The sequence below is a fragment of the Oncorhynchus gorbuscha genome, linkage group LG01 (assembly GCF_021184085.1).
Source record: "Oncorhynchus gorbuscha isolate QuinsamMale2020 ecotype Even-year linkage group LG01, OgorEven_v1.0, whole genome shotgun sequence".
NCBI lineage: Eukaryota > Metazoa > Chordata > Actinopteri > Salmoniformes > Salmonidae > Oncorhynchus > Oncorhynchus gorbuscha.
Window position 1 is genome coordinate 46,855,109 of NC_060173.1, and position 16,910 is coordinate 46,872,018.

The 16,910-nt window shown below is 40.5% G+C and overlaps 1 protein-coding gene and 1 long non-coding RNA gene across 2 annotated transcripts; both read right to left on the reverse strand.

Annotated features, from left to right (window-relative positions):
* Nucleotides 1-260: 260 nt before the first annotated feature.
* LOC124009201 lies at nucleotides 261-2,652 on the reverse strand. Its single transcript, XR_006834249.1, has 3 exons — nucleotides 2,502-2,652; nucleotides 573-635; nucleotides 261-393 (listed from the first exon to the last, which is right to left on the reverse strand). It is a non-coding gene; the product is annotated as an uncharacterized LOC124009201 (long non-coding RNA).
* Nucleotides 2,653-12,010: 9,358 nt separating this feature from the next.
* On the reverse strand, nucleotides 12,011-16,608 carry LOC124044208. The gene is made up of 7 exons (XM_046363795.1): nucleotides 16,455-16,608; nucleotides 14,002-14,064; nucleotides 13,661-13,822; nucleotides 13,256-13,345; nucleotides 12,937-13,055; nucleotides 12,615-12,765; nucleotides 12,011-12,487 (listed from the first exon to the last, which is right to left on the reverse strand). Exons 3-7 carry the CDS (start codon nucleotides 13,778-13,780, stop codon nucleotides 12,011-12,013), a joined length of 957 nt encoding a protein of 318 aa, XP_046219751.1. The 5' UTR covers nucleotides 13,781-13,822; nucleotides 14,002-14,064; nucleotides 16,455-16,608.
* Nucleotides 16,609-16,910: the final 302 nt, after the last annotated feature.

Consider the following 16,910-nt stretch of genomic DNA (forward strand, 5'->3'; position numbering starts at 1 on the left):
AACCCCAATATTGATTGATTTTGCCTTTATTTAACCAGGTAAGACATTAAGAACACATTCTCTTTTACAACCTGCAGTAACAATGACCATATGTAGATTTGGATTTGTGTAAACTAAACAAAATGGCAAACATTTCACCTAGCCATCATATTGCTTACACCTGTCAAATTTTCTCAGCTCTATATAAGTGTCACTTTTAGATTTTGGAAAGAAAAGGAAGGTCTGCCTTGCCTTCTCATTTGAGGTGATGAGGCCTTGCTTCACCAGCCGCTTCTTCCTTTCCGGATGGCGGAAAAAACTCTTCAGGTGTTTGTCGTGGAGGCAGTTATAACTAACATCTATGACTCTCATGTTGGGGTCCAACATGTCAAACCCTGGGGTCTCCTGATGGAGCTGTGGATTGTGTTTTAACAAACCTCAATGTCAGGGCAATGGATACTACAGTGGGAATGGTTTTGGAATTAGGACTGGAAATGGGAAGGAAGTCATTAAAAATATATAATTACGTAACATTTAATTTGAAAGAAATTGAGGTTCTCAGATCATTTGGAATATCATACTATCACACTAACCTTTTCCCCCAGTTTTCCTCTGAAGAATACAGGGAATGTCCTTTCTGGGGCTTCCTGTAACCCCTACAAAGACAATCATGACAATCAAAACTTTATAGACGTGGGGTTTTGGTAATGGTTTTGATAGTAGACCCCATCCCTGTCACTTGGTTTGTAATAATTCCACCTTTTGCCAATTCACTTGCATGAAAAATGTTGAATCAAGCTTATCTCTAAAACAGATGTGTTTGATCCATTTACATTGTTAAACTATCCTTAAAGTAGTCAACTAGCCGTAGGCCAACATGACTGATTCTGTAGGCTATATATTCACCTCATAGACTTTCATCGTCCATCTTTAGAATTATACAAATGTGAAGCGACATTAATATGAAGAACTAACAAAACATTATCCTAGGCCTACTCACATTTTCTTTGCCCGCACTTTTTGTCATAGTAGGTATGTTGACTAATATTGTAAACAAGTGATGTCATAACTGAAACTTGATTATCCTGTGTCTCCAGAAAAGGTATGCCCGATGCCCTCAAGTAAACGTCTGCTATCTGATAGACCTATGTTGTTGTACTGATATAAACACAATGAAAGGATATTGTAGCCTTAACCTATTGCTATAGTCTACAGGCTTATTTATGGTGTGCCCGCTCCTTAAAGCAGAACTCCAGTTGTGCCTGAGCTTGCTGCAACACGTGCACTCTGTTGCCAAGCCTTCCACAGAATCATATCTCAACCCTAAAATGTGATCCACATGTATTCGATGTCGAAATTGTCAGTCATTTGCAGTGATGGATTTAAAGCATTACCACGACCCCGTCTATATTATTAAATTATTCCACCCACACTGCTTGGGCGCGCCAACGAGCATCTGCATAGCAAAGGGCTAAAATAGAAGACAGTTCTATTTCTGATGCAGATCCCACTGCAAGTCCTGCCTCTCCCATCTCCTCATTGGTTTATAGAAGCAGGTACCAACGTGCCATCTCCTCATTGGTTATACCCACGTGGGTGACTGAAAAACCAAAGAGGTCAGTGGCGGTAAGGCACCTAATTTATGAAAGTTGCCAATCGCAATATAGAATCAAGAGAAGAAAAAGCCTGGAAGGAGGAGAGATGACTAGAAAGGATTTGGTTGACCGTTTTATGTGTGGATTAATTGGTGGTGTAAAAGACCTTGGTTCACACAGGGTCATGTCTGGCGAGTCAGTGGACAAGTATCCTGCCTCTATTGTATTGAGTTTTGGAGAAAATGGGGGTCGTATTAGCAGTAACTGCAAAAAGTTACTGTGAAACCAAGGTAAATGGCAGTAACTGAACTTACTGCTTTTTAGCTTGGTTTCAACCTGCCCTTGGCTGCAGTTACTGCGTTTTACCTTTGTATCATATCATTTTATTCTGATAGTGATGCAATCGAACCTGTATGACACTGACTGACAGCTACACACACACACATTGCTAATCTAGGGATACAACACCATGGCACAGCATTCCCGGGGGAAATGATGGTTCAACTTGCTCTGAAACGCCGACATCCAGACACTGGTAAGAACTAGCAAGCTAAGTACATCTGACGTCAAAATAAATTAGCTCGCTAGCATAGACTAACAATGCTCCCTGCTCTCATAAGAGATCTGAAATTGATACTAACATCAATCTACCAAAACTTCAAAACCTACCTAGCTAGCATTAGCATGAAGCAATATATTTGTGCTACATGTTCCCATAAGAGACGATCAACAGTTTATACTAGCTTCAATCTATTATACCTGGATTTAATATCATCCTTTTAGTTGTATTCTGACATTCAATGGGTTATTTGAATCCGTAACATTACACCACACACACGATCTTTAGCCAGCTGAAGCCACGCACACTCTTTTTCCGAATGAGCGCACACACAGCATTGCCAGCTCATTAATAATATAACCACTCACATGTTTCTGGTTTTCTTTTATATTCCAGTATTGCGTGACGGTCCTGGTCAGGGAAGTTAAAATCACAAATTGTATCCATCACCTTTGTTGGTGGCAGATGTAATTAGTACAACAAGCTTTGACATGCCAAACGTGTGCTCAATGTTGTCTGCTTCAGTGCCATCTTTACATGAATGTGGAAAAAACTGTTTTGCATGACGTAGACAGTACAACCACGTCAATACTAGGTTTTATTCCTGTCAATGTCCATCCATGCAATATTTTTGTATTTGTAAATTAAAATTAAAATGTAAGATCCTTTTTGGGAGCAGGTATGAAATTAATAGATGAACTGAGTTTTGAGAGTGAAAATTATTAAGATAATGTTTGCACAAGATAAAATCAACATTGATTATATCCTATATTATAGAATAACTGAAAATGATTATGATCATATGTTTGCATACCAGAAAATGTCACTATTAATTATTATCATCCATGACAGATTAGAATCATTAGGATGCATGTCCCTGATTATTTGCTCTATTTATTTCAGTTGATTTTGAGGGCCACATTTCAACAAAGATTCCTGATCTACCCCCTTTAACTGAAGTCACAGTGTCAACACTATTTGAAGAAATAGAGAACCAGTGGGTGGTCTCTGACTCCTTAGACATCAGACTATCAGAAGAGAAATCAATTGTCAATGATGATGATGAAGATTATCATCCACCTTCAGAGTTGGATGTTCCAGCACAAGTGGCAGCTGAGCCCGTGGACACAACTCCAGAACACCTATCAAACAACAAATCCAAGATTCCACCAATGGGTAAGCCATGTGGTCCCAAATGCAAGAGGCAATGTACTCAGAATATTTCAGAGGTTAGGCGAAAGGAACTATGGGAAAATAATGGGAGATTAATTATAAGGAGAAGAGGACATGGATCTTCCACACGGTGGCACAGCAATCTAAGAAGAATGTTACAGTTGGTGCTTACAGTCGACGCAGCAGGTCGTTTCTGTACCATCTTCTAAACCAGAGCGGTTCTGCACAACAGGTGTGCAAAGAGTTTTTTCTGACAACATTGGGCTACCACCCCAAAAATGACAGGTTGATTGTCACAATGATGGGCAAGTCAATCACCACCAAACTGATTCCACCAAAGGATTAGAGGTGAAAGAAAACTTCAGTGAGCAAATTGAACATGAATCCAATCCTGCAACACATTGAGTCCTTAAATCCCCAAATCAGCCACTACAGACGAGAGCATGCCCCACATCGCCTCTACCTCCCTAGTGACGTCAATATTCGGTTCATGCATAATGACTACAAGGAGAATAACAAAGATGCCAGCCCCGGTTGTGAAACCTATCGCAAGGCGGTAAAGGGAAGGAACATCAGCTTTGTGAAGATTGGAGAGGAGGAGTGCGAGCTCTGTTTGGTGCAGGGTCATCATCTTAAGATGGAGCACAGTGAGAATGAGGCCATGGAAACCCAAGCCTGCCAAGACAACAGCCATGCAGCACCTGAATTCACCATCACCAACCCGACTGCATTCAATGTAGAAAATATGAGGAATATAAGAAGTCTGCTAGGCAGAGCAGAAGCCATTACCAGGCTGATGCACAGAAAGATTGGCCTGAGGACTGGTCTGTGAAGAGCATTGATATGCAAAAAGTCATCATGCTCCCTCGCATGCCAGGTGTGAAAACAGCATTGTTCACAAGAAGAATCGTTGCCTATCACGAGACATTCACCACCATTGGAAAGAAGTCTCAAAAGAAGAAGTAAACAATCTCAGTGGTATGGCATGAAGGAACAGCTGTTCGGAAGGCAGAGGAGATTACTTCATCTTACGTAACAGCACTGGAGAGTGAGAGAGATGTCAAGCATGCAGTGTATTGGGTGGATACCTGCACTTCTCAAAACAAAAACTGGTGCCTCCTAAAATCACTGGTGAGTGTTGTCAATGCTGACTCAACTTTGATGGAGGACATCACCCTCAAGTTCTTAGAGCAAGGACACACCTTCATGAGTGCAGACAGTTTCCACCATGGCGTGGAACAGGAAATGAAACCTCGACCTGGAGGTGTGGTGTACGACTTCGGGGACTTCCTTCATGTGGTCGCTACTTCCAATGCAGGCAAGGTGGAGGTGGCCGGAATTAAAAAGGAAAACATCCTGGAATGGAAAGCTGGTCATTCCATCATCAAGCTGAAGAAGGCAGCAGCACCAAAGCTGGCAGAGATGGCTGAGATCCAATTGAGGCGTGGATCCAGGAGCCTCTTCTACAAAGTCTCCCATGAAGAAAAGGACTTCATAGAGCTTGACTTCCTCATGAAGAAAGTCACTCTAGAGACACTCTTGACACTACGTACACAGGATAGAGGGATAGAAGAGTCCAAGAAGATGATCATAATCACCAAGATGTGTCCTCTGATGCCTGCAAATCGAAGGCAGTTCTGGAATGACTTGGCTGTGAACAGCATTACTGAGAATGAGGAGTGATATGGAAGAGCACTGAAGAAATTTTACTTAAAAATTAAATGTTACTTAAAAATTAAATGTAACTATTCAGCATTTTATCAAATGTGAATTTGTGAATATGAATATGTAAATATGTTTAAAATGTATTCTTAAAGCTGTTATTTATTCAATCAATAAGAAAACTCATGGTCATTTTTTATCATTTTTTTACCCTACATCATATGATTAACACATGTGACGAGACCCGTAATCATCTGCGCAATCCACAAGGACACGAAAGCCCAAAACACACAGCACAGGTACTCACGCGCACCAACTGACATTGTAGTAATAATCAAAAGTCCAATGTAAACTGAAGGGCACACTTATACAAGTCCTAATCAGTGGGAATAGGGGACAGGTGTGCGTAATGAAAGTTCCAGCGGGATCCCTGACATCCGCGAAGCGCAAGAAGCATGAATGCTCTGACTTCTGTGGCCAATGCAGAATTCGGATTGACCATGCAGAGTCCTTAATAGTAATAGTAATAATAATAATAATAGTTTAATAATAGTAATAATAGTAGGAATAATAACAACAGTAATAACAGCAATACTCATAATAGTAGTATTAATAATCATACAAATAGTAATAATAACAACAGTAATAATTATAATTATAGTAATCATAGTTGTAATAGTATTAATAATAATAATAATAATAATAATAGTAATAATAATAATAATGTATGGCATTTCTGTAGCGCTTTTCATAGATTCTCAAAGTGCTTCAACAGCAAAAAACAAACAAGCAATACATCAGGACAGGTGAACCAATAGAGGCCAAGTCTTTGAAAGCTGCTTCCTGCCAAGATGGAGGGTTCATTCATGGCTTGAGCGGAGAGAGCTGGTTAGAGAATGGTAGATGATTGTGATGGAGTTTGTTAATGATCTTGTATAGTCTTATAGCCACTGGATTACTCTTCCACTCTGTGTAGCACCCACTTGGGTGATGCCTCAGCGTTTCTGGGCATCACCTCACAAAGTTCCAAATAGTAGCCAGTCATCCTCACTACGAACACCCCACTGCACCTCTCTGATTCAGAGGGGTTGAGTTAAATGCAGGAGACACATTTCAGTTGAATGCATTCAGTTGTGCAACTGACTAGGTATCTTCTTTCTTTACCTTTCCATCCCAGCATATTCTGTAGAATTCATAGTATATTCATAGTATACTCATAGTATACTCATAGTATATTCATAGTATATTGTGTAAATATTCCTACTACTCTTCCTCCTTTTAAAAATATGTTTCTATTACTTGGTTGTATTTATGTCTGTGTGTATGTGTGTGTGTTGCACTGTTGAGGAGAGCCTGTGAGTAAGCATTTCGCTGCAACATTTACATCCTATTCTGGGAATGTGACCAATATATTTTGATTTGATGAGGCACTAATTAGCCAAATAAATATAAGGTATTATGAGCCAATGGTAACCTATTAGGTATTTATTCAGTATTTATTCTTCTTTATCTAAAACATTTGTTTATTCATTCACAACTGAGATGTTGCTGGGTCAGTATAGGCATTGTGGTGCAGTGGCGATAGGAAGAAAACAGAAAGAGACACACAAATGTAATGCCAATTGCATAATATGTAATAGTGATTACCACTAGGGTATGATGTGTTGCTAGATTGCCAGGGCTGAATTTTTGTCCCAGTCAGCCAATGCTTAACATAACAAAGGGGTTGAATACTTTTTGACTCAAGATATTTCAGCTTTTAATTTTTTATAAATTTGTAAAAATGTCTAAAAAACTTAATTCCACTTTTACATTATGGGGTATTATGTGTAGATCAGTGGCACAAAAACTTAATTTTATAAATGTTATATTCAGGCTGTTACACAACAAAATGTGGAAAAAGTCAAGGGGTGTGAATACTTTCTGAAAGCACTGTACATATTGGTATGTTTAATCATAGAAATACAGTAGATACATTCTATTATGGTTTTCTTTGTAGCCTATTGGTTTCGTGGTTGTAAATGGAATAGTACATGTTGGAAACGTATTTATGGTAGGCTGGCATTGCTTAATTGATTATGTGGGTCTAATTTGATCCACAGAAGTGTATTGTACCATATCACAACGTGTTGCTGAACCCCTGAGCAGCACGACTTTCCATGTTTGAAGCGGGCCTGTTGTTTTGGCAAGACAGCTGTGCATGGCTGCATCTCACTGTTGCAGGCTGTAGACTATGTTTTGGTTATTTGCCTTTTGTTTGCTGCATTTGTTTACTGTTAATGTAACTAGCCTAAATATACTGTAGATTGTGTCATATCTTTATCAATCTTACATTTTGTTTACTAGTCATACTACTTGGTACCGCTGTTCACGTTCGTTGCATTCACAGTTGTGTCAGTAGGCTATTCCAAGCCAAACTGCTATTCAGTAGCCTATTTTTGTTTGCATGCATGAATAACTAGGCTGCTAGGCTACTTTCAGTATTTTGTTTGTATTATTTTGTACACCTGCATTCACATAGGCTGTTTGTAATAAGTGAATTACCCTATCTATCTTGTAGCCTATATTCATTACCAAACGGACTTGCTTAAGTGTGTAGGGCACTGTCCATGGTGCTGATACGTAGCGGAAATACAACAGCTTTTGCACCAACCTACCTTACTTCAAATGCACTCGATGATCTCTGAGTCTCAGCATTTGAACTTTATGTTTGTGATATAAGCAGAATTCAATATAATTCCAATGCAAGAGCCCCCCAAAATGTGCCCCCTCATCGATTTCGACTGCCCGCTTAGTAAATGTTTCCTGGCGCCTGGTGTGCGTGAGCGGCCTCGGGCATACGGGTCTGATTAAATGGCAATTCCTAACACACAATGATCTTAGCCAAATCGATCAATTTTATAGACTCCATGCTGACGACAGGGGATTTACACATAACCTCAGACATGCACCCGTTTCCATACATTTTTCAGTGTAATCAATACAAAAACTGTCTACAGTCAATCATTTCAAGGTAGGCCTATAGCGATAGAAATGGACTTACTTTTCGGGCCTTGTCGCCGTCCATGCTACAGGCCTAATTCGTTCTCCAAAATGAGCCGGTAAAACATCGTACTTCATCTGAGGTTGCCAAAGCTTGAATGCTATTGAATATTAAACTGGCTTAGAAATAAGAATGAATAGAAATTCCAAAAAAACATTGAAATTATTGCGTCACAATACCAGGCAGCCATTGGGAGTGTACCCATGAAGTTACCAGTCAATTTCCAGGGTTAGAGTTCCAAGCCCAAGAATCTATTGATTCTTACTTCTGTGAGCCCAGGCCTACTCCCATCATGATGTAATTTGCAGTCCACATCATTAAGCATAAATCTTAGACCACAGATGCTGAGATGCACTATTTTGCTCAAAATATATAGCTTTTACCCTTTGGTGTAAGCTATACAGTACCTTTTAGAAGTTTGGATGCACCCACTCCTTCAAGGGTCTTTCTTTATTTTTTAAAACTATTTTCTACACTGTAGAATAGTGAAGACATCAAAACTATGAAACACATATGGAATCATATAGTAACCAAAAAAAGTGTTAAACAAATCCAAATATATTTTATATTTGAGATTTTTCAAAGTAGCCATCCTTTGCCGTGATAACAGCTTTGCACACTCGGCTTCACCTGGATTGCTTTTCCAACAGTCTTGAAAGAGTTCCTACACATGCTGAGCAATTGTTGGCTGCTTTCCCTTCACTCTGTGGTCCAATTAATCTCAAACCATCTTAATTTGGTTGAGGCCAGGTCATCTGGTGCATCACTCCATCACTCATCTTGGTCAAATAGTCCTTACACAGCCTGGAGGTGGGTTAGGTCATTGTCCTGTTGAAAAACAAATGTCACTAACACTAAAGACAAACCAGATGGGCTGGCCTATCGCTGCAGAATGCTGTGGTAGCCATGCTGGTTAAGTGTGCCTTGAATTCTAAATAAAGCAAAGCACCCTCACACCATCACACCTCCTCCTCCATGCTTCACGATGGAAATCACACATGCAGAAATCATCCGTTCACCTACTCTACGTCTCACAAAGACACGGACGGCCGTTGGATCCAAGAATCTCAAATCGCAGGCTGTCAAATCAAAAGGCACTCCTTCAATAAAGTTGTTTTTGACTAAAATGAAAACATGTAATTTTCGCAAGGTTGTGGAGTAACATGTTCAACTACATATTATTGGCTCAAATTCGGGTTGTGCCTTTAGATAGACAAAATTAACAACCAATGCAAGAATTTTTCACTTGTCAATCCCTGCCCTGGTCTGCTTGGTTTGTTTCGTAAGCGTTCAAGAAAGTCTTGTGATGTTGCGCCTCTTGGTTCAGAAATTCTGATGTAACATTAAGCCTGTTTGAAGAATAACATTTACAGGACAAATATACAGGAATCCTAGTCTCTCAGCCTGTATCTTTTGTGCTAAGCTATCAATGCTAGTTAGCAAAGTATCTCAACCTGATGCATCTGAAATAACTATCGTTTAACGTTAAATACAGCCTCAGTGACTGTTCAAGCAAACAACAACACTGGAGGCTTATTGGAACTACTAAAAAGTATGAAGTTTACAAGTAATTAAATACCAAAAATATAGGCTATTTGGAAAGGACACAATGGCTGCAACTTCGGTTGGTGATGGTGGGAGTGGTTTTGCCGAATGGACCCATAGGAGTTTGAGCCTTGAACAACAGAAAAATATTGAGTAACTACTCTCATTCTACAGGTTTTTAAGCATCTAGTTACAGACGTTAGACTAAGACATCCAGAGCAACACATAGCAGGGAGCTCCAATATGATCAGGAAACTAGACCGGTTATATAGATTGCTGAAAATGACTGTCAATCATTTCTTGTCACAAAAAGCAGAAATAGAGATCAAATTAATCACTAACCTATGTTTTGTTCGATAAAGTTCATATTTATTTCCAAAAATCTCAGTTTACATTGGCGCGTTATGTTCAGTAATGTTGTGCCTCGAAAACATCCGGCGAATTTGCAGAGAGCCACATCAATTTACAGAAATACTCATCATAAACTTTGATAAAAGATACAAGTGTTATGCACAGAATGAAATATATACTTCCCCTTAACCTGTTAATCCTACCCCCTACTTTTTCGAACATTCTGTTAAAAATCGCGCAACATTTCAGCGCCCTGCTACTCATGCCAGGAATATAGTGTATGCATATGATTAGTATGTGTGGATAGAAAACACTCAGACGTTTCTAAAACTGGTTAAATCACGGCTGTGACTATAACAGAACGTGCGTTTCATCGAAAAGCGCAGAAAAATCTGATCACTGAAAACTGGAAAATATATCAATTGCGCCACTTGAATGTATTGTTGAATAGAAACCACATTACCTGGAGCCGAGGTTGCAATACCTACAGCTTCCACACGTTGTCAACAGTCTTGTCATTTGCCTAGGATTTGTTTCTTGGTCAAACGAACAAGAGACAGCCCATTTCTTCCGGTCTCCGACCGGATATTTTAGTTGAGATTTATCCGGACATTATTTCAAGACGTACAGCTATACATCGCCTCGTGATCAATTTGATTGATTATTAACATTTACTAATACCTAAAGTTGCATTACAAAAGTATTTCGAAGTGTTTTGTGAAAGTTTATTGTCGACTTTTTTAATTTAAAAAAATGACGTTGCGTTTTTAAAACACTGTTTTTTTCCTTGATCACACAGTCTTCATAGATCGATATCTAGGCTATATATGGACCGATTTAAATCGAAAAAAAGACCCAATAGTGATGTTTATGGGACATCTAGGAGTGCCAACAAAGAAGATGGTGAAAGGTAATGAATGTTTTATATTTTATTTCTGCATTTTGTGTAGCGCCGACTATGCTAATTATTTTGTTTACGTCCCTGCGGGTCTTTAGGGGTGTTGCATGCTATCAGATAATAGCTTCTCATGCTTTCGCCGAAAAGCATTTTTAAAATTTGACTTGTTGGCTGGATTCACAACGAGTGTAGCTTTAACTCAGTACCCTGCATGTGTGTTTTAATGAGTACTATTAGCATTTAGCGTAGCGCATTTGCATTTCCAGATGTCTAGATGGGACGCCTGCGTGTCGGGTCGACCTAAGAGGTTAATGCAACCGCTGAGTCAGATTTCGAAAAAGCTTTACGGAAAAAGCACACCATGCAATAATCTGAGTATAGCGCTCAAATGTTGTTGAGTTAGTAAAAGTCAGAAATAGCGTTATAAATATTCACTTACCTTTGATGATCTATCTATCTATCTACTACTACTACTGCATATATTAGCTTCTGGGCCTGAGTAGCAGGCAGTTTACTCTGGGCACGCTTTTCATCTGAACGTGAAAATACTGCCCCCTATCCCAAACAGGATAAACTGAACATGTGACTAACAGAAATGGAATGATGTGTCCCTGAACAAAAAGGGGGTTCAAAATCAAAAGTATTTGCCAGTTCTTGCTGTGAGATGTTACCCCACTCTTCCACAAAGGCACCTGCAAGTTCCCAGACATTTCTGGGAGGGGGGAGTTTACCCAGTTTTCTCCCCAATTTCGTGGTATCCAATTGTTTAGTAGCTACTATCTTGTCTCATCGCTACAACTCCTGTATGGGCTCGGGAGAGACGAAGGTTGAAAGTCATGCGTCCTCCGATACACAACCCTACCAAGCCCCACTGCTTCTTAACACAGCGCGCGCACCCAACCCGGAAGCCAGCCGCACCAATGTGTCGGAGGAAACACTGTGCACCTGGCAACCTTGGTTAGTGCGCACTGTGCCCGACCCGCCACAGGAGTCGCTGGTGCGCTATGAGACAAGGATATCCCTACCGGCCAACCCCTCCCTACCCGGATGACGCTAGGCCAGTTGTGCGTCGCCACACGGACCTCCCGGTCGCGGCCGGTTACGACAGAGCCTGGGCGCTAACCCAGAGTCTCTGGTGGCAGAGCTGGCGCTGCAGTACAGGGCCCTTAACCACTGCGCCACCCGGGAAGCGCAGTGGACATTGCTTAGATGAAGATCAGATAACATTTTATGACCAATTTACGCAGAAGTCCAGGTAATTCCAAAGGGTTCACATACTTTTTCTTGCCACTGTACTTGGATATGGATTTCCCAGTAGATGGTAGACAGGGAAGCAGTAATATGCCTACAGCCCCCAAAGAGTGAAAGCTGGGAACATGTTCATGACCAAAATGACCTACCACTGACGGGCTAGCTGAATGTGGTGAGCAGGTCATCACAGAAGACAAGGTTCCAGAGTGATCAGAGTCACTGCTAGGTCTTTCAGTTGATGGTCTGGCAGTTTGTGGTCTGGCAATATGTGGTCTGGCAGTATGTAGCCTAGCAACCTCGAGGTTCTCAGTCGAGATCTGACTGGAAAGAGTGTCCATCGAGGAGGTGGAGTGTCTGAAGGGAGAGTCCTTTCCCAGAGGTGTGTGTGTCTCCATGCCCAGGGGTCTCCAATCTCCCATCTGGCTACCAGGCTAAGAGAGACGGGTGAGAAAGAGAGGCAAATGGATGAAGATACCAACAGAAACACTGAGGTCCTACTGCTGCTTAAGCAACTGTGAGTTGATATCAGCCCTAGGAGTGCCGCTGTTCCATCCTTACCTGTCCAATCACCGACCAGCGGTTTCGGCGCTCCAGGCGCAGCTCCCTGCACACTTCTCTTTCCAGCTCCTTAAGCCTGAGGCGTTGTTTCACATCCCAAGCCAGTTCGGCCAAGTGAAGGTTCTTCCCCTCTTCCATTTCACTCTGAAACCTTCACATACAAGGGAACATAATACATGATTTACCTTAATTTTTCTACAACTCAAACTGTCCACCATATCTATTTCTTAACTTATTGTTAGATAAGAGGTCAACGTGATTCCACACCTTAGCTTATGTTTTTTTTAAACAAATTTGAGTAAAAGATTCTAATAACACTCACGTGTTCTTGAAGTAGTTTCTACCCTTAGCAATGAGCCAATCTCTAATATCCGTCAGTGAGATGTGGGACGGAACCTCCCCTTGCTGCTGCAAGACTAGGAACTGCTTCAAAAGCATTTTCTGAGAGAGAGAGAGATTAATTTGCACCCTTGCCTTCCACAAGTTTTTCCTGGTCTTGTGACGTGATCAGAAAACCCTTTCCCGATCCATGAGCGACAGCAAGTTACATACACAGTTGGAATAAAAGGCATGGAAAGGTGTCTTACAATATAGCATTTGTGTTTTTATAATTATGCATCGAGAAAGCAGACCACCCTAACCTGCTCTGCACAGCACTGCTTCTCCCACAGCAACTGAACTGACTTGATGTAGCTACTGTAGCGATTGTACTCTTTACACGAACACAGCACCTGAAATGGAGGAGCCACAAAAGAGCCATTTTTAGAGGAAGTTCATGTGTACAAACACCCAATCCCAAATCTACCTATATCCGAAACCCCAATATTGATTGATTTTGCCTTTATTTAACCAGGTAAGACATTAAGAACACATTCTCTTTTACAACCTGCACTAACAATGACCATATGTAGATTTGGATTTGTGTAAACTAAACAAAATGGCAAACATTTCACCTAGCCATCATATTGCTTACACCTGTCCAATTTTCTCAGCTCCATATAAGTGTCACTTTTAGATTTTGGAAAGAAAAGGGAGGTCTGCCTTGCCTTCTCATTTGAGGTGATGAGGCCTTGCTTCACCAGCCGCTTCTTCCTTTCCGGATGGCGGAAAAAACTCTTCAGGTGTTTGTCGTGGAGACAGTTATAACTAACATCTATGACTCTCATGTTGGGGTCCAACAGGTCAAACCCTGGGGTCTCCTGATGGAGCTGTGGATTGTGTTTTAACAAACCTCAATGTCAGGGCAATGGATACTACAGTGGGAATGGTTTTGGAATTAGGACTGGAAATGGGAAGGAAGTAATTAAAAATATATAATTACGTAACATTTAATTTGAAAGAAATTGAGGAACTCAGATAATTTGGAATGTCATACTATCACACTAACCTTCTCCCCCAGTTTTCCTCTGAAGAATACAGGGAATGTCCTTTCTGGGACTTCCTGTAACCCCTACAAAGACAGAGACAATCATGACAAAACCTTATAGACGTGGGGTTTTGGTAATGGTTTTGATAGTAGACCCCATCCCTGTCACTTGGTTTGCAATAATTCTACCTTTTGCCAATTCACTTGCATGAAAAATGTTGAATCAAGCTTATCTCTAAAACACATTTGTTTGATCCATTTACATTGTTAAACTATCCTTAAAGTAGTCAACTAGCCGTAGGCCAACTGTCACGGTCTGACCATCGTTCGTATGTGTTTTCCTTGTTTTAGTGTTGGTCAGGACGTGAGCTGGGTGGGCATTCTATGTTGTGTGTCTGGTTTGTCTATTTCTATGTTTGGCCTGATATGGTTCTCAATCAGAGGCAGGTGTTAGTCATTGTCTCTGATTAGGAACCATATTTATGTAGCCTGTTTTGTGTTGGGTTTTGTGGGTGAATGTCCTTAGTGTCCTTGTTCTGTGTGTATGTGCACCAGTGTTAGGCTGTTTTGGTTTTCGTTAAGTTTATTGTTTTGTAGTGTTGGTATTGATTCGTGTTTATGTTTGTTCATTAAACATGGATCGCAATCTACACGCTGCATTTTGGTCCGACTGTCCTTCACCTAAAGAGAACCGTTACACCAACATGACTGATTCTGTAGGCTATATATTCATCTCATAGACTTTCATCGTCCATCTTTAGAATTATACAAATGTGAAGCGACATTAATATGAAGGACGAACAAAACATTATCCTAGGCCTACTCACATTTTCTTCTTCTTTGCCCTTACCTTTTGACATAGTAGGTATATGGACTAATATTGTAAACAAGTGATGTCATAACTTAAACTTGATTATCCTGTGTCTCCAGAAAAGGTATGCCCGATGCCCTCAAGTAAACGTCCGCTATCTGATAGACCTATATTGTTGTACTGATATAAACACTATGAAAGGATATTGTAGCCTTAACCTATTGCTATAGTCTACAGGCTTATTTATGGTGTGCCCGCTCCATAAAGCAGACCTCCAGTTGTGCCTGAGCTTGCTGCAACACGTGCACTCTGTTGCCAAGCCTTCCACAGAATCATATCTCAACCCTAACATGTGATCCACATGTATTCGATGTCGAAATTGTCAGTCATTTGCAGTGATGGATTTAAAGCATTACCACGACTAACAGGCTGACTACATCTATATTATTCAATTATTGCACCCACACTACATGGGCGCACCAACGAGCGTCTGCATAGCAAAGGGCTCAAATAGAAGACAGTTCTATTTCTGATGCAGATCCCACTGCAAGTCCTGCCTCTCCCATCTCCTCATTGGTTTATAGAAGCAGGTCCCAACGTGCCATCTCCTCATTGGTTATACCCATGTGGGTGACTGAAAAACGAAAGAGGTCAGTGGCGGTAAGGCACCTAATTTATGAAAATTGCCAATCGCAATATTGAATCATGAGAAGAAGCCTGGAAGGAGGAGAGATGACTAGAAACGATTCGGTTGACCGTTTTGTGTGGATTAATTTGTGGTGTAAAGGACCTTGGTTCACACAGGGTCATGTCTGGCGAGTCAGTGGACAAGTATCCTGCCTCTAATGTATTGAGTTTTGGAGAAAATGGGGGACGTATTAGCAGTAACTGCAAAAAGGTACTGTGAAACCAAGGTAAATGGCAGTAACTGAACTTACTGCCTTTTAGCTTGGTTTCAACCTGCCCTTGGCTGCAGTTACTGCGTTTTACCTTTGTATCATATCATTTTATTCTGATAGTGATGCAATCGAACCTGTATGACACTGACTGACAGCTACACACACATACATTGCTAATCTAGGGATACAACACCATGGCACAGCATTCCCGGGGGAAATGATGGTTGAACTTGCTGTGAAACGCCGACATCCAGACACTGGTAAGAACTAGCAAGCTAAGTACATCTGACATCAAAATAAATTAGCTCGCTAGCATAGACTAACAATGCTACCTGCTCTCATAAGAGATCTGCAATTGGTAATAACGTCAATCTATTAGTCATATAATCAATTATATTCTGAAATTTAATCTAATGGTTTCTTTGAATCAGTACACCACACACACAATTTCTAGCCAGTGACAGCCACTTCGCTAAAAATGACACGCACCTACCAAAACTTCAAAACCTACCTAGCTAGCATTAGCATGAAGCAATAGATTTGTGATACATATTCCCATAAGAGACTAGCTTCAATCTGTTATAACTGGATTTAATATAATCCTTTTAGTTGTATTCTGACATTCAATAGGTTATTTGAATCCGTAACGTTACACCACACACACGATCTTTAGCCAGCTGACGGTCAGTTGGACGTGCACCCCATACTGAATTGTCAAAAGCCACGCACAGCATTGCTAGCTCATTAATAATATAACCACTCACATGTTCAGGGTTTCTGGTTTTCTTTTATATTCCAGTATTGCGTGACTGTCCTGGTCAGGAAAGTTAAAATCCCAAATTGTATCCATCACCTTTGTTGGTGGCATATGTAATTAGTACAACAAGCTTTGACATGCCAAACGTGTGCTCAATGTGTCTGCTTCAGTGCCATTTTTACATGAATGCGGAAAAAACTGTTTTGCTTGACTTCCACCAATCCCTGTGGCCTAGATGATTAGTATCTATGCGGATCAAAGTTGCCATGTGAGGGTGAATTAGGGCAGTACAACCACGTCAATACTAGGTTTTATTCCTGTCAATGTCCATCCATGCAATATTTTTGTATTTGTAAATAAATATGAAAATGTAAGAGCCTTTTTTGGAGCAGGTATGAAATTAATAGATGAACTGAATTTTGACAGTGAAAATTATTAAGATAATGTTTGCACAAGATAAAAT

Bases quoted from the DNA above. Each gene is read 5' to 3' on its own strand.
- LOC124044208 (XM_046363795.1), bottom strand. From the start codon at position 13,780: ATGAGAGTCATAGATGTTAGTTATAACTGTCTCCACGACAAACACCTG. The intron at 12,766-12,936 runs GTGAGTGTTATT...TTGTATGTGAAG, and splicing joins AGAAACTACTTCAAGAACAC to GTTTCAGAGTGAAATGGAAG. The intron at 12,488-12,614 runs GTAAGGATGGAA...CGTCTCTCTTAG, and splicing joins GCTGGTCGGTGATTGGACAG to CCTGGTAGCCAGATGGGAGA.